The sequence below is a fragment of the Typha angustifolia genome, chromosome 14 (assembly GCF_048772165.1).
Source record: "Typha angustifolia cultivar Huaian chromosome 14, ASM4877216v1, whole genome shotgun sequence".
NCBI classification, from domain to species: Eukaryota; Viridiplantae; Streptophyta; class Magnoliopsida; order Poales; family Typhaceae; genus Typha; species Typha angustifolia.
In genome coordinates this window covers 4,480,343-4,505,627 of record NC_133252.1, presented here as the reverse complement: position 1 = coordinate 4,505,627, position 25,285 = coordinate 4,480,343, and the positions used below count along the sequence as shown (strand labels likewise).

General features: G+C 34.8%; 1 protein-coding gene across 1 annotated transcript; it reads left to right on the top strand.

Annotated features, from left to right (window-relative positions):
- Positions 1-509: 509 nt before the first annotated feature.
- On the top strand, positions 510-25,285 carry LOC140776392 (flowering time control protein FY). The gene is made up of 18 exons (XM_073120088.1): positions 510-862; positions 3,224-3,315; positions 5,361-5,429; positions 6,406-6,510; positions 8,991-9,086; positions 9,178-9,260; positions 9,365-9,436; positions 9,513-9,610; positions 10,164-10,223; positions 10,335-10,395; positions 10,470-10,557; positions 10,710-10,773; positions 13,758-13,836; positions 19,799-19,888; positions 21,160-21,248; positions 21,410-21,951; positions 24,586-24,831; positions 24,927-25,285. The coding sequence occupies exons 1-18, from the start codon at positions 724-726 to the stop codon at positions 25,035-25,037; spliced, it is 2,184 nt and encodes a 727-aa protein (XP_072976189.1). The 5' UTR covers positions 510-723; the 3' UTR covers positions 25,038-25,285.

Sequence of the window (25,285 nt, the reverse complement as noted above, 5' to 3'; positions counted from 1 at the left end):
AAATTTCAAGCCATGTGCATCACCGAATTATTGCTCTAAACTAAATATCACTAAGATATTAACTAAGCTAAGCCGAGTCGTTAGACCAAAACTAAGCCACTAAACTACCAAACAATTTTTTTTTCATTATAATTATTTAGAGTTGAAGTTAGACCCTCGACTAAAAAGTCATAGAGAAGTACCTACTAATTATACAAGAGTGGTTAGTCCCAAAGTCACAAGTGGAAACAATGCCCTGATGTGTTTGCACACCGAAGAGTGGAACAAATCATTAGCATGCCCAATTGCAAGAATTCTCCAGCTCATGGGACGCTACCATGAGTTCCAACTGTAGAACATTCTTGCAATCTACGATCGGAATTCAATGCGGAGTTCATAGCAGGGATGTCAAAACAATCTCGTGGGCATATGAGGCTCGCGGGCTCTGACTTGTTAAGAGGATTAGCTTCACTCAATTCTTAGCCCTGGACCTTCTTTTAAAAAAAGGGCCCAAATAACTCAAGCTCGGCTGGTTTACACCCTTAGTTCATACTTCTTAGTCACTCTTCGTTCTATTTCCTCCTCCCTCCAAAACCCTAAACATCTCTCTTCAATTTTTTTGCGTTCCCTCTTTCTTCCTGCTTCAATCCGTATAATTTCCCGTTAAACACCGCAGAACTCGGTCTCCTCTCCAGCTCGCGAGCTAGGGTTAGGGCTTCGGAGGCTCCGGTTGCCGGAGTCGAGATGATGTACGGGGACCCGCCGCCGCCACCGCCTGCTCAGGGCGGCGGGGATTTCCACCGAGGACCGCCTCCCATGCGGCAGCCATCGGCTTCTTCCACCAATCTCCCGCCGGATTACCACCATCCGTCTCAGTACGAAGGTATGATCCATTCAGAAAGAAGAAAAGGGTTCGTGGAGCGCAAAAAGTGATTCTTTTCCTTGTATTATTTGATTTACTGCAATTGCGTTGTGGGTTGTCTGTGATTGAGTAATGTTGATTACATTTGTGTCTATTCGTTCATCTTGCTGCACTTCCTTTAGGCAGTTTACAGAAATAACTTGCTTTTATTTTCTTGTTTGACTGCTTGATTTGACATGTCAAAATTTACATAAAAAGAAGATGAGTGGATGGGGTGAAACGGCTGCCAGTGCCACGAGCTTGTATATACAAGTTAATGAAGATCGAGGTTGAGTGTTTTGTGGTCTCATAACCACCAGCATGTGATTGTGGTGAAAGCATAGAAAGATTGGTTGAAAAAGTTGTACTTGGCGAACTTTCTTACATCTATAATTGTTTTGCCCACTGTCCTACTTCTTTGGGATGGGTCCAACTTGTTTTCATTAGCATATTCGAGCATACTACCGAGGCTCTTTTTCGGCACTGAATGGAAAAATTTGTGCTGATTGTTTGATAGGCTTTATGAATTGTTTGTAGCAATGCCCCCTCCATTCTTTTTCTTTTGTGACCATGCCCCATAAGTTAGATGCTTTGTGTTTTGTTGCAAAAGATGGCCAGGATATGCTGTCCTTGTCCATCAGCATATTTACCATTAATTAGGGACTTTAATTTCAGAAGTGTAGACAATATACATTGATTTGGGAGAATTATATGGCACAAAGTGGTGCACAAATACAATTGGTCATTGATGCATCTATTAGAAAAGCGACCAAGCCTATTTTTCACTATTACAGCATTTATACATCATTATTATATTAGGACGTGCTTTCCTTAATTATTCATGGAGAGAGAACTTGTCAGTTAGCACAAAATTTCACAACCTAAAGAATCTTTAAGAAATCATTGTAAAATTGTAAATCACAATTTAGAATAGTAGTATTCACTCCTACAATTTTATGTCCTTCCAATTTGTAAACTTGTCCCCTATAAGAACATGCAAAGTTCCTGAAACTCAACAAAGCAAAATCTCTGTCTTGTCTTACAGTTTCTTACCCATGTTGAAGACTATTTTTGCTTGCCATGCTTTAGCTCTCTTCTTTTGGATGTGTTTTAGATCCATCTGAGAAGCTATTGAATTTTAAAGGATGAATATTCAAGAAGCATCTGACATGTAATTTATGTTGTATCTAGTATGCTTATTGAGCTTGGGCACAATGGTTTCATCTCCTGTCCGAATATGAAAAATTCACTTTCCTTCTCAGCTCTGTGCACATTGTCCAATTGTTGTTTGAGTACTGTTCAAATGCTTCTTAAGTATCCTTTTGGGATACTATTCTTTTTCTGTGCTGGCATCCGAATGCCACTTACTATTTGTCTAATATTTTTCACTCAACATTGTAGCAAATTCTGAATTTTTCTTCTTTTCACTTGAATAACCGATTTCTTTGCACGTAACACTCTTCTATAAGTAATATATTTTTGATCATACATAGTTTCTAGATTGTACATTATAAATACTTAGTGTTTTGTGGCCATAGGTTTGCCATTACAATGTTTTGCACTAATAAAAGTTATAACTTATAACTTACTATAGCTTCTTGATGAGTTTAAGAATACTTGAGTTTTGATCTTTTCCTAACATGTCAACATAGCTTGATTTTAAGAATAGTTGAGTTTAATTTATGAACTATTGCTTCTTTGTTTCTTTTCTCTTGTCCTAACATGTTAATATATGAGCTCTTTTTGTGAACCTAGTTTATACCATAGAAAAAAAAAGAGATAGGTTAGCTCTTTCTGTTTTCAAGGTTCACCAAAATGACAACCTTGTATAGACTAGGTGTCATTATCAGATAATATATGTTCTTAGGATCGGCATTAAACAAGCTAAATGTGATCAAAGTTAATTTCAAGCCAAACTAATGTAAACTCTATGAAAGCTCCACTTGATTAAAACTTCAATAATAACATGAGTTCACTTTTCCATGTTTCCATTTGTTTAGTGCCTTAAATTAGGTAGTTTTGGGTATAACTTTAAAACGTTAAGTTGAACCTGATTCTAAGAGAACTTAGCCTGTAATCCTTTTAGTTACTTCTTTCTGGAGTCAACTTTAGTTTCAAGATGGTCATTTTCTTGTTCTACAAATAGAAGTAGAAATTTACCTTTTCCTATAGCTTTGTAGGTTTGGTTCCTTTAAGTTGCAACAACTCGTCTTCTCTATATAAGATAAATTACTTTGTTCTCCAGCAGATTCATGTCTTCAGTATGTTTGGAACCTACAGTATGCTTTGGGATCTTATCATCTTTATTGTATCAACATAACACAATCTGATTCTTGTTGACAGCTCATGGAGATAGTTTTGCTGCCAAAAGAATGAGGAAACTTGTCCAACGTCGAGCTGTAGACTATACCAGCACTGTTGTTCGATATGCTCAAGTAATATTCCTTACTAGAATTTTACGTCTTCTGTATTAAAACATAGTATACAGATTAAGTTGTAGATACTAAGTCTTTGGACCTGGTTTTTGTGGGTTTACAGTATGTACTAGATTTGCTTTGCATTCTTCACATGATATTTTATATGAATTTCAACTAATTTTTTAGAACAGTGTCTTTTTAGGGAAGTTGAGAGTTAAACACATGGTTTAACACTAGCAAAGTTTAAAGTTAAATGCATGATTTAACGAGCAAAGGGGGCATCAAGTACCTTGGCACTACTCTTAGCTTTTGATTTCTTCATACCCAATGTAGATCTTGTTTCGCTTAATAATTACTTTAATGCTGTGAACTGTTGAATATGGCTCTGCAATTGTCATCTCATAAGGTGGTTTTGAGTTGTTCCATTAATTGTTCCTTTGCATCTAATGTCATATCTTATGCAATGTTTTGAAAGGTGCCATCAGTATGCGAGCAGTCATCCTACCGCATAACTCCTAGATGGTATGTGGGCACGTACGTGGACGCTTATTCGGTTTAGCATTTTTAATATATAAAAAATTTAAAATAATTATTTATGATATAATACTAATATAGCAGTAAATCAATAATCTATGACCCAACAATAACTAGCAATAAGCTAATGATGGCAATTGCCATAACTAATAGCAATAATCTAATGGTGGCAAATAGTAAAAACTAAAAAGCCCAAGGACTACAGGTGGTGGTATGTGTGTGTGTGTATATATATATATATGGATGGAGAGAGAGATAGGAGAGTGGTAGTGGCTCTGGGACATGGTGGCTGCTGGTATGGGTGGCGCGAGGGGGTGAGAGTGAAAGGGGATGTGACTGAGTGAGAGAGAGGGTGAAAGAGTGAGATTGAGAGAATGCACCTCCATTGTCCCCTCGAAACTGCCACTGTGCGCTGCTTGTCACTATGTCCTCTCACCATCAGAGAGAGGAGAGGGCTTGAGAGTGATTAGGGCTCAATTGGTAAAGGGGAGTTTTTTTATTTTTAAAACTTACTGGTGGCTAATCTTGTACAGCTAACCGACCCGACCCACTATCCCACAATGGTGGTCTGACCTGCTATAGTTTGCTATGACAAAAGTGGCCTGCCAAGCTCTGCCAAGGAGGTTGAACTACAAAGCTGGTGCTGCTTACCCAGTTTGCGGAGCGGCTGGCTAGGTGGCTGCCAAAATCGATTTTCAATACATTGATCTTATGTCAACAATGCTGTTTTCGTCCAGCACTCCAAAACCATATTTATCTTGAGCCTAGGATATCCTAGAAGCCAGAGGTTCATGGAATCATTTTCTTTTCATTTTCAGACAAGAAGGGTGAGTTTAAGTGTGCAAGATATCCATTAAGGCTAGGGAACATGATCCTGTTGTCTGGTTTTGGGTTATCTTCTATTATAATATCTTTTCATAGATTTTGGTGTCTTCTATCTAATTTGGCATCATTTCATGAATTTGATCCTGTGATGATCCCTTGGGTTGTGTGACTCGTGTCTATGTTAATCTCACAGTAACAAAAACCATAAATTTCTGTAAGGAATTTTACGGATTAGGATCTTATTATTGCACGATCACGTTGTGTCTTCCTGGCAAATAAACAATGATATCTAAAATGGACTCTTTACTTTTGGTTTCTAGTTTTCACCTATTACCTTCTTTTAGACTGAGTATAGAAGGCTTAATGAAGGTAGCCCCTTTGTTTTTCACTGTAGATCATGTCTTGCACATGTAGAGAAAATTTCATGTGCCAATACTTTTGATATCATAATAGCTACTTTTCTCATTGTAATTTCTGTTTATGTATCTCTGCATAGGGTAAAGGCTAATAAATAACACTGCATGACTTAGATATACAGATTAATAGCAATGGTAATTTTCAATCACTATTCTACTAACAAATTTACCATTGGTTGTCCTACTATTATCTATAGTATTGTACCTTCATTGGTGTTGCTAAATGTGCTTTTCTGGTGGTAATTCTCATGCAGCTTATTTGATTTCAGTGTTGAAAATATTTTGTAGGTTCGCATGTGGCAGCGGGATGTCAGGGACCGAACTATACTGCAACCTACAAATGCAGCTGTTATAGATGTTAGTAATCAAGTTCTCCTTTGAAGTGCCATTTTAGGGTTTGGGTTACTATCCAAATATGTAGATCTAGTTATTTATTTTTCAGATGTTCTCATCCATTATGATGTAAATGTTAGGTGCGTCTTTGCAAGCATTTCTTTTTACTAATCTCATGCTCTTATTTATTTATCTATTTAAGGAGGGACTACTTCTGAATCACATCTGTCACTTTCTTTTATAGTCTTGGAGAACTTCGACTATGGCTTGGCTAGGTTTAATAATCCAAATATTCGTGCCTCAATTTGGGTGCTAGGTAGGCAGGTTTTAGAGCTGGTTTTCAGATATTAGCCTTCTGTGATAGTGTGTAATTTGTCTTTCTGTGAAGCACTAACACATTTATCCTCTAGCCTTGTCTGTATTGGATATGTAGTGGGCATGATAGTCAGCATGTATTTTATTTTAATATTTTTACATGTTGGATACTCGTTGCAAGTATCTGATTTTTTTGAATGTCAAATTAAAATGGTGAAGATTGCTTGAGTTTCATATTATTTGCTGAGGAATTTTGTGATTATCACCAACGGTATTGATTGTCATAAAGATCCGATAAATAGCAGAGACTGCTGTCCTTTTGGTTAAACAAGAATTGTTCTTTTCCTAATAATTGTTTTCTTTAGATGCAATTTTATGAGTTATAGTTTTATACTGTCTTCATTTTTGGTAATATTTCACAGTGATGACTTTACAATCTGGAGATGAAATTTTTGTATTTACTGTTGCAACCTAGTAATTTAATATTTTAATACCTTGTATAACTTAAGGAATAAAAGATGATTAAAGCTGCTGCTTATCAAAATTAAGAGCTTGACCTTTGTAAAGCACCAGTAAATGAATAGATAGATATCTAGCTCTAAATTCAATTTCAAGAGATCTGAATTCTGAAGTTATATTATTGTGTATATGCTGCAAGTGTTTTCTAAATTTTCCATGGATGCAGATGTTACCAGCGGTTGCCTATGCTGACAATCCTTCGACTAGCTTTGCTGCAAAATTTGTCCATGTTTCAACAAATAAAAATAAATGCTCAATTAATCGTGTACTGGTAAGTTTGTATTATAACTATGTTTATTCTTTATTATGGATGAGCTGACTTCTGCTAAAATTTTCCTAGTATATTTTTAAGGATTTTTACATAATTGCCACTAAATTTGTTTAAAATATCATTTACTAGTATGTTTTTTGAAATATCATAATTGCCACCGAAATCTTTGTACTTTTTCAAAAATACTATTCTATTAGTTAAATTTAATTTATCAAGAAAAACCAAATTTATATTTGAAAAAACTATTTTTTCCTTGTACAAATTATTTAAAATGGTTCAAAAGCTATCCTATACTTTACCCAATATCATAGTATATGGAAAAATATCTTCTTTTATGCAAGACAAAAATCATCGATAAATATCTCATGCCCTGAACTTCAAGAAAGAAGAATATTTTAGTCATTTATTTGTATTTGTTAACTTTAAAAACATTATGTTAGGAATATTCTGTAAAAACTAACCATAGTGACAATTCTGAATAGTCAAAAGATTTTATTGGCAATTATGATGTTTCGAAAGTTTACGGTGGCACTTATGTAAAAAACCTTATTTTAAAATATGAGCTTACTGAGCTACTTTTGTCATCCTTATTACAATGAGCATCTTCTAAAATTTCTTTTTTCAAACCGTTTTCTATTAGAGAAAAACAACATTGTTATATGGTTCGTGATTAGAATAATAAATAGTTGATTATGATGGAGCTTAAACCAAGGTTTCGAAACTTGGTATCAGGATTGGCTGTTAAAGAAAACAATATGTATCAGTCATATTGATCGCTTGTATTGAATCAGACTATTTTTAATTATGTAAAATTCTATATATTATTTAAAATGTAAGAAATTATTTTATAATTTTATAAAAAATAGAAAAATAAGAAAATAAAAATTTGTCACTTATGAAATCTAAAAACTAAAGAAAAAACTTACTCAAAATTATAATAAATTTTGACTTGAATTTGACAAATTTATACTCGTAAATTACTACTGTAGAACAATAGTGAAGAGATTACAACTATAAAAAAAGAGGAGTTACAAAGTGAGTGAGAAAGACGCAAATGAGAAATGAAAGAAAAAAAACTCATCCGAGTTTATCAAAGCATGGACTAGCTGGAAGGGTTTACTGGGTCAGACAGTATGAGAGTGGAATAAGAGTATGTGCGAGAGATAGAGGGTAAAAATTGAAAATTTAAAAAGAAGTCAGTTGATGACATTAATTACCAATGTCTTCTACATTAGATACATTTTAGATAGAATCTTAAAAAGTTTAGTTTCGGTCAATACGGCCGATCCTAGACCGAAACCAGTCACTAGACTTGTTTTGAGTTTGGATTGGGATCGGCCGATTTTGGGATCATAGCCCAAACAATTACCTAGTTCCTACATGTCAGATAATTCATCTAGGCGTTATGAGATATAGTAGCACAGCTCATGGCCTTATTTTTTCATTTACATCAATTTTTTGAAATATCTTGTGTTGGATTGTTGATATAGGCTTGGTTCTTGGTTCTTTATCGTGTTGGATCTTGTTAGAACTAATTATTGTTGATATTAAACATCCATATTCTCTTCTATAATTTAGATATTATCATATCCAACCTTCAGCTAACTCTTCTACTTTATTTGAATATCCAGTAAATTATGTGCCCATTTAAGTTTCCAAAACCCTCTTGCACATAATGTATATTTTATTTACTGTAATCTAATCTCCACTGTTAATCTTGTGAATCTATGAACCATTATGATAATGTTCATGTAGAACATTTTGGAGAAAAGTAATTTAAAGGGATGGACATTGATTAGTATGAGAGGCTTGAAATTTTTAATATTTTGTTGGCTATTTAAAGTGTGATTTTGAATTTTGCATTAATTTCTGATTTTGATATGGAACTCATTCTATTAGTTTTATTCTGGTTAAGAAAAAGCTAGTACTGTAGTGAGATGGGTTTTGATGATGGGGCTAGAGGAATCTGTACAAATGGAATCACTTCAAAATTTTTGGAAAGTGAATCTTTTTCGTCATTTATAACTATAAATATCTGAATCAAAATTTCATATTGAGAGAAACAAAAATTGTCCATTTAGCAGGATATACTTCTGCTTCGAATTGAGCAGTTCTGATTCTAGAAAGAAACACTTCCAAATTTATTCTCCCTACTTTTGATAGATTATTTTTTCTCCCTAGACATAATATCATTTCATATAGATTCATGAGTTACTTGCAATGACTTTTCTCCTTTTGTTTTGTAAGGCTATTTCTTATTCACACATTTCTTGGTTAACAGGTAGTAATGCATAAGATATTTTTTCTCTGGATAATGCAAATTACCAATGCGACTTTTATGTAAATATGCATTTGGGATTTGGGTTATGTTTGTAGTATGTCTAACCTTACATCTTCTAGTTAAGCTATTCAACAATGTTAGTTATTAACTTCCTTGTCTTTTGTTTTGATCTAATACTACCTTTTCTTTTATGATGTAGTGGACCCCTACAGGGCGTCGTCTTATAACTGGGTCTCAGAGTGGTGAATTCACCCTCTGGAATGGACAGTCTTTTAATTTTGAAATGATTCTTCAGGTATTCAATAACAGATCCCTTTCAATGAACTTATTGTGGCTCATGAGTATTGGTGAATACAGTCTATCCTATCTTCCTATTTATTCTCCAGGCTCATGATCAAGCAATTAGGTCAATGGTTTGGAGTCACAATGAGAATTGGATGGTCACTGGTGATGATGGTGGTTCAATCAAGTAGGCTGCTTATCTTATTTAGCAAATCTTCACCATCTGCATCCATTCTTTGGATTCAAGAAATATCTTATGCGTCAGAACTGTTTGCTACTAATTATTTGCAGGTATTGGCAAAATAACATGAACAATGTGAAGGCAAACAAAACTGCCCATAAGGAGTCTATCCGCGACTTGAGGTGCATTTCAGCACTGTTGTGTCTTAAGTTGTGTGCATTTGGATTCCTTAATCATAAAATTTGCTTTTCTCAACAGCTTTTCTAGGACAGATCTGAAATTTTGTTCGTGCTCTGATGACACAACTGTTAAAGTTTGGGATTTTGCAAGGTGCCAAGAAGAGAGATCATTAACTGGTAATGTTGCTATAAAATCAATTTAAATCCTAAGCTTGGTTTGTTTATGAACTTTGTATACATGTATATAAATTTAGGGTAAAATACAGTTTACGCCTTATGGTTTAGCTTGATTTTAACTAGTCTCTATATATTTTAAACTTAAGCACTTAGTCCCCACATGGTCTAGATCAAGTTGCAATTGTTAATCAATCGTAAATGGGGATATGAAAAGATTTAATTATCCCCACAGGTATACAATTTGATTTGATGATAATAGGGGTAGTTTGGTCAATTATAACTTGCTTATGGTGAAAATTTTGGTGCCGTGATAGTAGGGGTAATTTGGTCATTGGCTCCATTAGTTTTGGATGAAATTTTTTATAGTTGCAACTTGGTTTGAACTATAAGGGGATTAAATGCTTAGGTTTAAAGTATACAAGGGTAAATTATAATCGGGCCAAACCCCATAAATTTAGTATGTATTGCATTCTTTTGCAAATGAAGATAATTTGTGATTTTGAACTCGCATGAAATAACCTGAATCTCTTGAATGTGCCTTGAACTCAGACAGGTCATGGTTGGGATGTTAAAAGTGTTGATTGGCACCCAACAAAGTCCTTATTGGTTTCAGGTTTGCTGTCATTAACAATTCTCCACTTGTGTTGGTTCCACTTTTCTTCTACAGCTTTAGACACTAGACAGTGATTCTCTTTCTCTTGCCACCTGCTTGATGTTACAACAGGTGGAAAAGACAACCTTGTGAAGCTCTGGGATGCAAAGAGCGGTCGAGAGTTATGTTCTTTGTAAGTAAAATCTCATCATTATGATGTATATAGTTTAAGCATTACATTTGATGTCATTTATATTCTTTCTGCAGTCATGGTCACAAAAACACCGTTCTTTGTGTCAAATGGAACCAGAATGGTAATTGGGTACTCACAGCTTCAAAGGATCAGATCATTAAGGTACTTGGTAGTATTCTCTTGAAATTGCTAATTGTGTGCTGTCACATGATACCAGCTAAGCATTGCGTGTGACTCATTACCAGGTCATTCTTTCAGTATTTCTGAATGTGTTACTTAGTTACAACTTACAATGTTATCATCTTTTGATTCAGCTTTATGATATTAGATCCATGAAAGAGCTTGAATCATTTCGTGGACATTCCAAGGATGTCACTGGTAAGTAAAAGTTGAATATATTTCATCATTATTCCTGTGGATTGCCTTTTATAGTTCTAATTTTTATTGTGCCAGTTTTTTTGGCTTATGCTCAAGTATTAACCATATTTACTTGGTAGTAAATCAATTGAACTCATGCCTTTTCTTTCACTATCTTTTGTGTCCCGAATTTAATGATAAGCATGCCATTTCTTTCACCATCTTTTGTCCTTGAACTCAACGACAAGCATTTCAATTTTACTCATAAAAGATATTCAAATAGTAATTGTAGGATATAACCATCTCTATGTTTAAGCTTGCCGATAGTAACTAACATAAATGGAAGTCTACAGATATGAATCGTAGGAAGTTAATGAAATCCATGTGTAGGAGTTAAAGATCCTACTATTCTAGTATATCGCATCTATGAGTTGGAGTAGAGAAATTAGTGAAACATAGCTATAACAAGTATCTACAAGAATGTTTTACCTATCATTCTTGTGCAAATATGTTCTAACTTCTAAGTTTGTCATTTATTACCATACACCAAATTAAAGATACAAATTGAGATAAACACACTTGATGGAGGACCGACGAGCGGTAAGGTGGCGACCTCCTCTGTACTCTCTCTCTCTCTCTCTCTCTCACACACACACACACACACACACACACACACACACACACACACACTAACTAGAGATCGGGCTTGTGAGGCGGCGTGGAGGTTGGCCTTATGTGGTGGTGGTAGCATCGTTGAAATCGGGCTCGTGTGGTGGCAGCGACATGGAGTTGGGCTTGTGCAGTAGCATGGAGCAAGGATCCCCTTCATTATTTCCATCATGTTTGCTCTCCTATTGTTTTAATGGAAGTGATGTTTTAATGTAAGTGATGGAGTTGGAAGGGGTAGATTTGGTGTTCGACATGTGCTGACCAATCTTCAATTATCTCCACCGAAAAAAAAAAAAAACTCACATGGTGATGAGATTGAAGAGGAGTGCATCTAACCAACAAAAATCTCCCACTTTATTTTTCTTTTTGTGAACATATCAGCCCCTATGTTTTAATTGTTTTGGTGTGGTAAACTATTTAAAATTTTATATACAATTATACATTATATTGATTTAGTGCATTATTAATTTTTTTTGTATATACTACACTGATTACAACTTACATATTATATATGTTTATTTATTATATATATATATATATATTTATATTAAAAATGCTAGACCGCCTTATTACACACCTTGTTGCCTGCCTTCTGCTCACCACCTGCGGCCGCATTTTAAAACATTGCTTTCAAAAACTAGAAAAAAGTTTTGATATAAATTTTTTGATCTAAAGAACAAGGTAGTTGAAGATGATAAATCATGGCATCATTGTCATGTCAGTTTCTAGTCAATGACCTATCTTTCAACTAGCAGAAAAGTTTGACATAATTTTCTGATCCAAAGGAAGAACTAGGTAGTAGAAGATGATCATTTAGTGTGCTTTCATTGGTAATGTGCAACCATGCATAGAATAATTGGATTATATATATATGGAGAGCTTGTATCTGTATGGTCGAGAGAACTTAATCCTATCCTTGCTGATGCTGAAATTTGTATATCAATGTCATGTTTTAACAAGTTTTAGTGTTAGAATAGCATAATATATATTTTTTGAAGGCTAGTACCAATTAAGCACAAATACGGACATAGACAAGGACACGACGATATGACAAATCTTAAAAAAACAGGATATGGACACGGCTAGGATACGACAATAAATAAATTGATAAATAATATATATATGTAAAATTATAAATTATCAACCTATATATATATATGTCAATCACTAACTCATAGTGTTTAAATCACTAAATAAAATTATTTATAATTTAAATTTTGTTCACTGCTGTGCTGTAGTGTTGTATAAAAATAAAAAAAAAAAAAAAAAAACCACACCCACCCACTAATCAAAATAAAAACCCACCTACCCCCACCTACCCCTCACCAACCCACTCCATCTACTCACTCAACTCAGCCACACACAGAGAGAGAGAGAGAGAGAGAGATACCTCAGCGGGAGGGGAGCTCGTTGGGAGCGTCGTCGAGGGAGGAGGACATTGTCAGGAGCATCGTTGAGGGAGAAGGAGCTTGTTGGCATTGAGGTAGGTTGCGATTTCAGTTTTTAGGGTTTGAGTTTTGAGGGTTCTGGTTTTGTGGGTTTGAGTTGAGAGCTTGTTCACGGTGTGTCCATTTTTTTTAATTATCGGATACTTGGCGACATATCCGACACGTGTCGACGGGGTGTCTGTGTCCCCAGTGTGTCGGACATGGCCACAACATCCATTTTGCCGTGTCCATGATTTGGAGCTGAGTACTCTATTATTAGATTTTATTAAGATTATATGCCCATACAATAGAACATGAGAGCAAATTATTTGGTGTTGAGTTTAAACAAGGATTACTATGCCTGTTGCATGACGACACATGCTGTGGCATTTGCCAATCGTGCCGCATTGAAAGAGGCTCTATTGTTGACTCAAAGGGGGAGAAAAAGAGAGAGAGGGAGAGGAGGCTATTTACCATGCTACGCTTAGCTAGAGGACGGGTGCCATGCAACACCTGTCATGCCATGTGCCTAGTATTTCACCGGCATAGCAAGTGATCAATATTGTCTAGATGTTACATAATTATTGCTAATACTTGCTTTTGATCATTACTTTTAGGTGGAAAACCCTGATTTCACCTTAAAAGTTACTCTTATTGTCTTACATGATAGTGTACTTTACATTCATTTTTTTCTATTGAGGTAATTGTCATGGCATTAAATGTCTCTATTGAGATTTACCAACAATTTTTTTTTGCATTGTAGATAAAAGTAGATTATAGTTGTGAAGATTATAGCTTGGATTTTTAATATCGATGAAGCTTGAGAGCATGATCTGTTTCGACTTGTTTTGATGATTTATTATGTGACTTTTAACATCTGCCTGCTTTGGGAATCTTTATTTTTTCTAGCTTTGGCATGGCATCCATTTCATGAAGAATACTTTGTCAGCGGGAGTTTTGACGGATCGATCTTTCATTGGCTTGTTGGGTGAGCTTTTGCCTACATTTGTTATTTTCACTAATTTAATTCTTCATTTAATTCTAGCTTTTCTTACAATTGTCTATAATTTAGATAATTCAAAAATCAAGATCACAGGGCCCTTTCATATTAAATATGCATATGTTAGTTGCATTTTGTATTTTATTAGCTTTAGAAAATTTACTATATTGTGCATTCTCTTTCTCTCTTTATTTTGCTAAGTCAATGCCTATTCGCGACTTAATGTAGATTTTTCATAAGGAGGCAATATATCAGATGATTAGATCTAAGGGTTTGAAGCTCAGATTTGGAATTGGCTGCTAAAAAAAATGATACGTCTCGATTGCCCGTATTGGATTAGACTATTTTTCAATTATAAAATTTTAAGTATTATCTAAAAATGCAAGAACATTTCTAAAAATTAGAAAAAATGATAAAAAGTAAAAAATAGTAATTAGTTAATTACTCACATATCAAGCTTAACAGCTAAAAAGATTTTAATTCAAAATTTTGATGAATATTATGTTGGCTCGTAAATTCTTGTGGTCATCGTCATCATAATTATCATAAGTTTGTAATTTTAATGAGTGATTGCATTATATAGTCATATCAAATGGATCTTTTTATATCTGAAGATAATGGGGATAATAATCAACATATGAATTTTGTGATGGCTTTAAACAATGAATACTCGATGTACTAGTCATGGAGAGCGACATCCTTATGATGATGTCGCTGATATGTATGTATATCCTCAACTTCTTTGTATTCATTTTTTATGTCTCATTGACATCTCTTATCAAATATGAAAGGAATGATCTCACCACCAATTATATCATTGGATTAATTAGGGTTACTGTTGATAGTTATACTATATCTCACTGTCAAACAAATTCCAAGCTTTGCTCTATCACAGTATTCGTTAATACCTCATTTAACCAAGGGTTATCTTTATCTTTTAATAATTTGTCCACTTCTCTGAGCCATAAATTCAATAGGTCTTCATAAAAAATGTCTTAAATTAATCAGCTCATCATTTTCTATCTTTTTTTTTAAATTTCTCGTCCTTAATATCATATTATAATGATTGAAAACTAACTTCTCCAATTTATTCTTATTAATTTATTGTGTTTTAGTATATATCAAGGAAAAATTAGTCCAAATTTTTCACGCTGTGATGAAAACATATTTTGATTTAAAATCTTTTTTTGCTATTAGTGTTAAATTTAATGTCTTCTCTCATCCATAAATGAATCACCATTTAGTTAAACTGTTATGAGATATAGTTACAATAAGTTTAGCAGTATTGAATTGCCTAAGATATTGATAAACTTAAAACGAAGAGCAATAGAATTATTTAATTAAATCATAACTCACTTCTCTGACACAAATGTGTCATAGCCCATTTTCGGAATCATAATCGGCCATATATCCTAATAGGCTTATACACGAAGCCTTAACAATAATCATCCAATTCCACAATATAAACAAACCTCAAAATTTATATAACAACTCTAACTCAAAAACTTCCAAAGACATAGAAGTAATACAATCAATGTCTTCCAAATAACACTAAGGCTAAATATAACTTTTCAAATTGAAATTAAAACTAGTACTATATAAAAGGTAGAAAGGCTAAAATCTTAAGTGGAGATAGATCTCATCGCCCCCATGTTCATTCGCTACACTGACTAGTATCTGAAATCTTAAAAGTGTTTAATGAGTTAACAACTTTAACCCAGTAGGTGAACCCATCCAAAAACCCGTCTTTATTCGACATAATATAAAAAAATCAAAGCTCAACAATAATAACAATGGCCAATATGAATAATAAGCACATGTAACAAATTGATAACCAACTCAATTTCATTATGTAGAACGTTTTAATATCAATAATCTCAAATATCTTATTTTGGGACTGTCCCCGTAGATCCATATCAACTCAAAGTCACCTCAAGATGACGTTTTGGTCTCTTCCTTCTAACTGATCCAGTTAGGGTCACCAGGAGATGTCATTATGTGATAAACACACTTTGTTTTTTCTATTAATTATTGGGAGAGATTAGGGCCACTTTGGGGAGATTGCTGGTTTAGCCTGAGGTTATTTCTAATTCTGCTAGAGTCACTAAACGGATCATAAGTTGATTAGGAATGTCTGTTTTTTTTTTTAAATTTATTTACTAGTAGACGTGAGTCATCACAGGGAGATGCATGAAAAAAATATCTGACTTGAGACTATTGTCAAATTCTACCTACTAATAACTATTGTTTCGCTAGCTATTCATGATCAAAATATTTGCCACTTGCACGAAGAATAACATTTCATGAACTATAATATTTCACGAAGTAGTGTATGGCATGAAGTATAATACTGCACGAAGATAATAGAATGACATAATAACATAATATATGTGACGAATTACGAGACAAATAAAAACTTAGTGAATCCACTCACTTGAGGTCCAAGTGGAATAGCTCAAATCATGGATCCCAAAATCGACCGATCCCGTTTAGACCAGTTTTGGTCTGGTTTTGGCCAATATCGATCGGTTTCGGCCAGTATCGACTGGCATAGTTCGGTTTCAGCCAGTATCAGCTATATTGGCTAAAAATAATAATATTGGCTGAAATTAATTTTTTTTTAAAGATTCGGGTCGAATCTAAAATGTATCTAACTTAGAAGACATTAATAATTGATGTTATTAACTTTTTTCTTTTTAAATTTTCAGTTTTTATTATATATCTCTCACACACACTCTCTTCTCATGCTTCACCGAGTTCATTTGGTAGCCGTTCCAGTGAGCTCTGGCTAGTCCACACTTTGGCGAGCTCGGATGAGTTTTTTTCTTATTTTTTTTTCTTTTTCACCCACTTTTTAATTCATCTTTTCTTACTACTATAGAACAACAGTGAAGAGAGCTCTCTCTCTCTCTTCATGTTGTTTAGTATTAATAATTTACGAGTATAAAAATTATCTAATTCAAGTTGAAATTCATTATAGTTTTGAGTAAGTTTTTTCTTTAGTTTTTAAAGTTCATATGACTAATTTTTATTTATTATTTTTATGTTATTTTTTTATAAATTGTTAGAAATTTTTTGTATTTTATATAATATTTAGAATTTTATGAAATTAAAAATAGTTCAATCTGATACAAGTGGCTGATATGATCAATACGTATCATTTTTTCTAACGGTTGATCCTGATCTCGATACCGAGTTTCGGAACCTTGGCTCAAATTAATAATTGAAGTAAAACTCTTCATTTTTTATTCATAATAAAATTATACTTAAATAACAATAAACATCAAATCTAGAATTAACAATAAATTCTTTATCCTTTAATTATAAACAAATACAAATTTAGTCTTTCCATAATAAAAATTCTAAATTTAGGACTAAATAAACTTAGGCCAAAAGAAGCCCAAGGGCTCAGGCTAGGTTGCAAGCTTGTAGCCCAAATAAATTGGCTAGGCATAAGGCCTAACCCACAGACCAACACAGAGTGGGTTCTAACTCGCAGCCCACACCACTAATAATTCGGGTTGGGTCTTCTTTGACCCAATCGAACCCAATCCAAATTTTGAAAACCAACTCAAAAAGCCACTCGGGTTAAAGCCCCGTGCTCATCTTCTCCCATGAAGGGATTAGTAGCGAGGGAAGGAAGGTGATCATTAGCGATCACCTCCACTGATAGTCCAACATGCCAGCAAGAACTTAGTGGCCACCACGACCTACACATGGTGGAGGGATCGGGCCCTACTCTATGCCATGGAGTTCGCTTCCATGGTGATCTGAGTCATGAGAACTATAATGAAAAGCACCAAAGGCATGAGGCCAATGATGCAAAACTTCTAGAAATCAATGTACTACACTATTTACCCTATTAAATCCAAATTGAAAATGTGGGATAGACGAGGACTTGCAAGCAGATCTCGAGATGTTCTTCGATAGCTCCAATGATGCTCAGACGACCAACTCTGATAGCTCACACTCCGACAAGTGGGAAGGAACAGAGGAAGATGAAAATTGCGATTCTCCAGCAAGGAAGAAGGCTAGGATTTTTATAAGGGAGGTTTAATAGATAAACACCATTTCTCCACAATGAATTTGTCAGAGAATTCGCTCTCAAGACTTCTCCGAAAGGGAGAAGGAAGAGCTATTGTTAGGCATGTGCAACCAATTTTTTTCTTGAATATTATAAAAGGATATTTTTATGAATGTTAGGCTCTAATCTGCTTGTTACATTCCTAACTCTTGTTAAGATTTCAGCATCATTAATGACATTTGCAGAGAATTAGAATTCTGGATTAAGAAAATACTGTGTAGAATTGTAATTTGAAATTTATAAGTATGCAAACTTCAAAATGTTTATAAATTAAAAGTTAATTAGTAAATTAAAAGCATACCTACCAACAAAGTATATGTCTTGATGGAGTTGTTTGTTCTACCTAGAGTCAACCAATTTCTGTCATTTCCTGTGATGTTTGCCCATATTTTTTTATTGACTCCTTTGTCACATCCATAGCCTTTTATAAGAAACTCATTTCAAACTTAAGACCAAAGAGATATTGCCTTCTTGAAGAATAGAATATCAATGTTGCTTAATCTGTACCTTGTAATTCGAGTGAGATTGTTATGGCATATATATATATAAACCCAATCAAATGAATCCAAATATTAAGAGTTGCTTGCAATATTTGGGATTCTTTCCTGAAAGTTGGTCAAATCTGGATTTGGTTGGTGATTAAATATGATAATTTGGTAATTACGCTTGATGACAAGTACTCAAGTTACAGTGTTATACTACTTCCACTGCCTAGAAAAGGGTTCGGGCACTCTATAATTTGAAAAGAGTGGATGCTTTTGGCATCCTAATTGAAAGGAAATACAGCCTCCTGACAACCACTACCTTCACCATGCTGAACTAGACCTGACAATATGCTAAAATTCTGCTTTATAAGGCATTCAGAAGAAGCCTCAATATAAAAAAGAATTGTTTTGTCACTTTAAATCCAGGATGTCATCTTTACCCACAAAGGTCGACGTGCATAGAAATAATGTTCATGCATCTCTTCTTGGCATCATGTAGGCAATTCTGGAACACAATGAAGAGTTACTAGTATTGTAACTTTATTACCGAGAAGAAGAGTAGGCTGCAATCCATCTGAACCAATTGAATTCTGGGTAAGTGCGTTGTTTACATGCCAAAAAATATTAAAACAACCACTTCCCCTATATGCTCTCTCCAGAAAGTTTAGGAGGAAATTTTCATCATACTTGTTGTTTTGCTCTTGCTACAAGAACGCGATAGCCTTTTGTGGATATGACAATCCACTTGGCTTACTGATAGGGAGAATGCAATACCTAGTGGACTTTCTGGTTGAATCACATGCTTTAGGCAGATTGGAGGAGGGGGGGTGTTTATGTCCTTTATTCTGAGGCTGGTTGTAGGTGGGTGCTCAAGCTTCTCCACTACTGCTTTCTTTCAAGAATGCATGGTTCACATGTCTGTATGTGTATCTACAGGCACATATTGGCTTGAGGGTGTGGTTGTGCATATTTTTGCACATGTTCAAGGGTATTCTTTGGTGAGTTGAGGTTCATGGGGCCTTGCTCTTGGATGGGAAGAATTTTCTTGTCAGGGACATTGGTTCAGGCAAACTACTACTTCACTAGACATTGGTTGATACGGATAAGTCTGTTAAAGAATGTGTCAATGGGCAAGTGGGTTCATTAGGATAGGGTGTTTGCTTTGGCAAGGCAAACTCTTGTTGTACTGGTCGTTGTGTTCAAGGACTACTAAAGTACTTTAATCTCGATTCCGCTGCATCTTTATCATATGAAAATTATTGAGAGATTTAAATTTGTTATTTTGTTGCTTCATAAAACTTAACTGATTGTGCTGTCCCTTTTTGGGATTGTTTTCTTTCCTTTTTGGGGCAAATCTCAATCAAAGAATGTTGTGCTGCAGGCATGAATCCCCTCAGATTGAAATACCTGGTGCACATGATAATAGTGTTTGGGATCTTGCTTGGCATCCTATTGGCTATCTACTATGCAGGTAATACTATTAGTTTTTGTTTTGTTATATTTTTTTGCTTTATAAGTTCTTAGTCCATCTTATCTCCTTTGTTCGTTATCATTATTGCTATGTTGTTTCATTTTTCTTGTTCTTTTTCTAGTCGACTCCAGATAGCAATTATTTGCGTCAGGTCAGTTTGGACAAATACTCCTAAACATGTACCTAGCTGATTGATTTTCATAGATTTGGTAGAGCCAGATCAAACCTGTTTTATTTCGATGGAGTATAAATTATTACCTGAATCAATCCAATTATAGAAAAGAACTCTTTAAAGTGGATGAGTTTTACTGGAGGAAAAGCAGAAAAATAAAATAAAAGGGAGTCCATGAGGTTCGCGTCTATTTGCGGTATAGATAAAGATGATGAGCTCGAGCTGGCTTAGTGATGGCCCAAGCTCATCTTGGCCTGTTAATGAGCTAGCTTCAGCTTGACTCAGCTAAGCTAGATTTCTGAAAATGAGTTAATAGTATATCTACATAATGCTAGCAGTAAAAAACAGAGAAAGAGGTGGAATTCGAAATTGGTTATTCTATGAAACAGCATGATGCTCTAAGTCTCTGGCCAACTAAATTGTGAATAGATAAAACATAACTCGATTATATATATATATATATATATATTTACAAGCTAATTCAAGCTGAGCTCAACCCAAGACACAAATTTGCCAGGATCAAGCGACTCATGAGCTCTTCAATTTGCAACTTTATGTAATCACTCCTTATGGTTTCATTTTATAAAATATCCTCATGGTTTCCAACCATTTTTTTTATAGGTATTCCTTATGGTTTACTTTATTTTAATGATTGCTACCTATAACTTAGATTTAGCAGGAGTAATTTTGGAAGGTACCAAACTGCAAGGATAACATTTATAAAACACTAAACAATAGGAATTTTTTTTATAGATATTAAACCACAGGGGTCGAATCCATATAGTCCAGAACCACAGAGATATTTTTTGTAATTTGAAAACCACAATGGGTGATTTAGTAATTCTCCTGTCAATGTATACTGACTCCATGGCATATGAGTAGCATGCTCTTAGTTTGCCTTTTCCTTGGATAAGTTGGCAAAGTGTTCAGTTATAATTAAGTAATAAGAGATGTGGATGCTGCTAGTCAGACCAATCTATTTTACATATGTTCTTAAGTGTTCTCTTTGTAATGTCTATGTAAAGTGAATTGGTACATATTCATTCGATACATAGTTTCACTATTGCCATCCTCAAATCTGGTATTTTTCCTTTATCAGTGGTAGCAATGATCAAACGACAAAGTTCTGGTGTAGAAACAGGCCTGGTGATGTCTGTCGTGATAAATACAACGTCGGTCAAAATCAAGGTTACTTCTTTTTGAAGCAATCTTCAGTCATTTATCTTTCTAGCTTAAATTGGCTTGGTCTCGTTTTTCTTTTACTCTCCTTGTGAGATATGATCATTTTATTTCTCTGAGGAGGAAAAGAGAATGATGTACTCACTATTAATTCTTTTCCTTCTCCCAAGGTTATGGTGATCAGAACCCAAATCTTGCTGGTCGTACTATGGGTGGGTTTGCATTCCCTGAGCCACCGCCAACTCCAGGGCCATTTGCTGCTGGATTATCACGAAATGAAGGAACTATTCCTGGCATTGGAGTTGCAATGCCTCTGTCTGTCCAGCCTCTAGATGGATCTGACCAAGGGGAACAACGTCAGACAATTCCTGGTATTTTGCCTCCTGGGCAACCTCCCCTTCCACCTGGGCCCCATCCATCTCTTTTGGCATCTGTGCAGCAGCAATCCTATCAGCAGATTCCTCAGCAATTTTCAACTCCACAGCAGCATCCGTCGTTTTCACAGCAAATGTTGTCCTTACCACTTCCTCCAAATTTAACTCAACTACAGCCTCCATCACACATGGCACTTCTTCCACATCCACCTGGACCTCGCCCTCCACCACCACAGCTGCCAAACCTGGGCCTTTCTTCATCCATTCCCTCAATGCCAGGATCTATGCCAATGCCATCATCAATGGCTCCTACGCTGCCACCTTTACCTAATCCAATGGTAATTATCCTGAGCCTTGTTAACATTATCATTAAATTTCTCAATTTTGCAAATCATCATGAGTATTTTATGGTTATTTAGTATCATGTGGCAGTGGTACAACTATTTGAGGTGTTACTGGTATAATAAATACTGGCTGAAGTTTCCAATTTTTCGTTATCTATCTTACTTGTTAGAGCTCTTCTCCTCTGTGGACAGGTTTCGCTAATGTATTTCCAGTTATCCTTAAATACTCAACATTTTGCTTACTTTTCAATACTGTTTACCTACTATTTAATTTCAACGTCATGTCCTAAATATACTGGAGAAATGTTGTGAATCTATTTAAAATGGAACACTCTATTATGTTATCTCACCAATCTCTCTTCTTTCTTTTTATTTTCTTTTGTTTTTTGATAAACCGGAGGTATGTAGTCTCAAAATTGTCATATCAGACTTCTAATTCACAGGCCTGAACTCAATCTGTCCAGGGCAATACACTCCATTGTATCTTTTATATGTAGAAGGTTAATTCTATCAGAGTTAAAGAGAGTCTATATATTGATGACATAATAGTAGAGAACATGGATTGAAGTTTTGGCCGGTCCCAATCCTGATCAACCAAAATGGATTGGCCAATATGGCCGATTCCATTGATCCTCAATTTGAATCATCTGAGATGGATCGGCCAAATCAACCGATACGACTGATATATATCGTTTTTCCGGGAAGCCGATTCCTATACTGAAACTGAAACTTAGAACCTTGATAGAAAACATCAATTACATTTTCTAAAAAGCCTTAAGTTGGAAGTTTTATGTCATTTCTATACATGTCAAAGAATTATTGGATTCATGTGTTAATATGTATGCTAAACCAGTCGCACCTTGAGTGGAACATTCCTATTTACAAAGAATAGTGTTTTTCTTGAGCATTGTCCAGCTACATTAACTCATTATTGAAAAGTGCCTTTTGTGCTAGGTAAAACCAACTTTTTGGGCAATTTAGTGTACTTCTGTAGAGATGAAAATGTCACATTAAGTTATCCTGCCAATTTCTCTAAAAATTCAAATTGTTAGAGAATAGTGGTTTTTATATTCTTACACTCTCCCTTTTTAGGCTTGTGGCATTCGACAAGATAGGCCTAGTGAATTTGAACTCATGATCTCTTACTCCTTAATTCACCAACTACTCTAAAAGGTGAACATGTTAGAATGGTGTTTCTTTTAATCTTTTTATATGAAAAATGCTTTGCCCACAAACACTTTACGAACTACAAAGAGTGATCATGTGGCATCATTCTATGCATGGGATATAATGGTTGTGAGGTGGAGAGAGAAAAATTAAGGGTTGATAAGATGCCGGATCATCACCTTATGTAGAATGTAAGCATAGTAGTGTTCCTTATATATTTTAACAAGTTGATTTAACAAGATTATATAAAAAAATTCTTATAAGCATACAAATAGAATTTGTTGCATCTTCCTTTTGATGGGAAAAATAATCATTATTTTGATTAAAAAAAATAAAAAATAAGTGATCTTTCAAGAAGATGATGATGGAAGGGGAAGCAAAAGACTTTAAAAGAAAATCAAGTTCTCTGTTTTTCTGGTATAGATTGAATTCAACTTCAAGTTGTCATATAGGTCAATCTTATCAGCCATATTTAATAAAAAGAATCAATTGAAGCAAGAGCATTTATAAAAAGTTGATCGATGAGAAGCAAATCTAGTGTAGTAAGGGAAGAAAATTATGACAATACCCAGTTCTGACTTGAAAAAGGTAATGAAGTCTCAAAAATTTTAGTTAATGCAAAGGACCTACTTGCCTTTGCTGGAGAATTTCTGAATCTCTTTCAAGTAACTAAACCACACGGCATATATTTTGATGGGATTTTCTACTGATCCAATTTTCAAGTTGCAGCTAATGTAGTAATCAATGGTTCAATTCCCATGTGGTTAGAAAGCTCCATCCGTTTGATGATCAAGATTGGAAGTTGTGAAATCCTCTTGATAGAAAACAAGAACTCTTCTAGACTCTTGCATTATTGGATGTATTTCTAGTTAGTAGGTAAGTTTCCTTTAGTCCATAATAGTGATCCATACTCTAAAGTCTTACTCTATTTAGGAAATTTAAATTTATGTTCAAGTATTTAGGTTAGCAAAGAAGTCCAACTATTTGAGTGTTGAAGAAAAAGGACATTGGATTATGGCACAAGAAATTTTCTTTCTCTACTTTTTTAATGTCCACAACTGCATGATCTTACTAGGTAATGACAACTGTTATGGTTTGGCTCACTGTTGAGTGTGATATCCTTTTGTGGTACTGTTAATTTGATTGCTTTCCCTACTTCTTAAATCATTCCTTTCTTCATTTAGCTGTTGTAATCCAGTTCAACATGAAGTATGCCATCTTTTTGGCCTATAGATCAGTCTCAAACTGATCTAGAACCCACTGAGTTTAATTGAAGATTCAACTCATATGTTACATTATCAAGTCTTAATAAATACTTACTGATTTTGATCCTCACGTTATGGTATCTAGAATTGTTCACCTCAAAGGAACCATAGTTACTGGTCTCAGTTGTTTCTTGTAGTATGTCCATAGTATGAACATTACAGTTGACAGGTGACAAAATGCTATTACTTTTTTTAGGTGATGCAAGGTTCAGGGAATCAGATGATCTCTCCACTGCCGCAACATATGATGAACCTTAATCAGATGCACCAAGTGCCTCTTACCAGCAACAATATTCCCCCTATGGGAGGCTTTCCTAGTGGGATGACAAATATGCTGGGTGCTTCTGCTCCTACTGGGCTACAGAACTTTCCTCTTGGCGGAGTGTTTAATCGTCCACAAGGAGGCCAAATGGCACCAATTCCAGGATTGGGTGCCTACCAGGTAGGATATGAACTACATAAAAGTTTTCACATGGCTTCAACTAGTATATCTTCGCAACTCATACTTGACTATTGCTACTGATTTGGTTATTGCAGCACGGAATGATGGATGGTCGAGTCCCAGGCATGAATCAGGGAGGAAATATGGGACTTCAACAAACCCCACCACCGCCACCACCACTTCCTCGCGGGTCAGCACCTCAATAGTTAACCAACTGCAAATTATTTTAGGACGAGTAGTGATTCTATGATTCATTGTGCTCCTTTGAAGGTTTGTCATGTTTTGTAGAGTTATCATTCGCCTAAACTAAGATTTTGCAACTTTGCTGCTAGGTTTTTTTATGTGTTGCCTTATGTCAACGTTTCAAAAATATTCCCAGTCATATTCTGGGCTCTCTTTATCCTCTGTAAAGAACTTCAATCTTTTCCAATTTATATTGTTGTGGATTCATAGA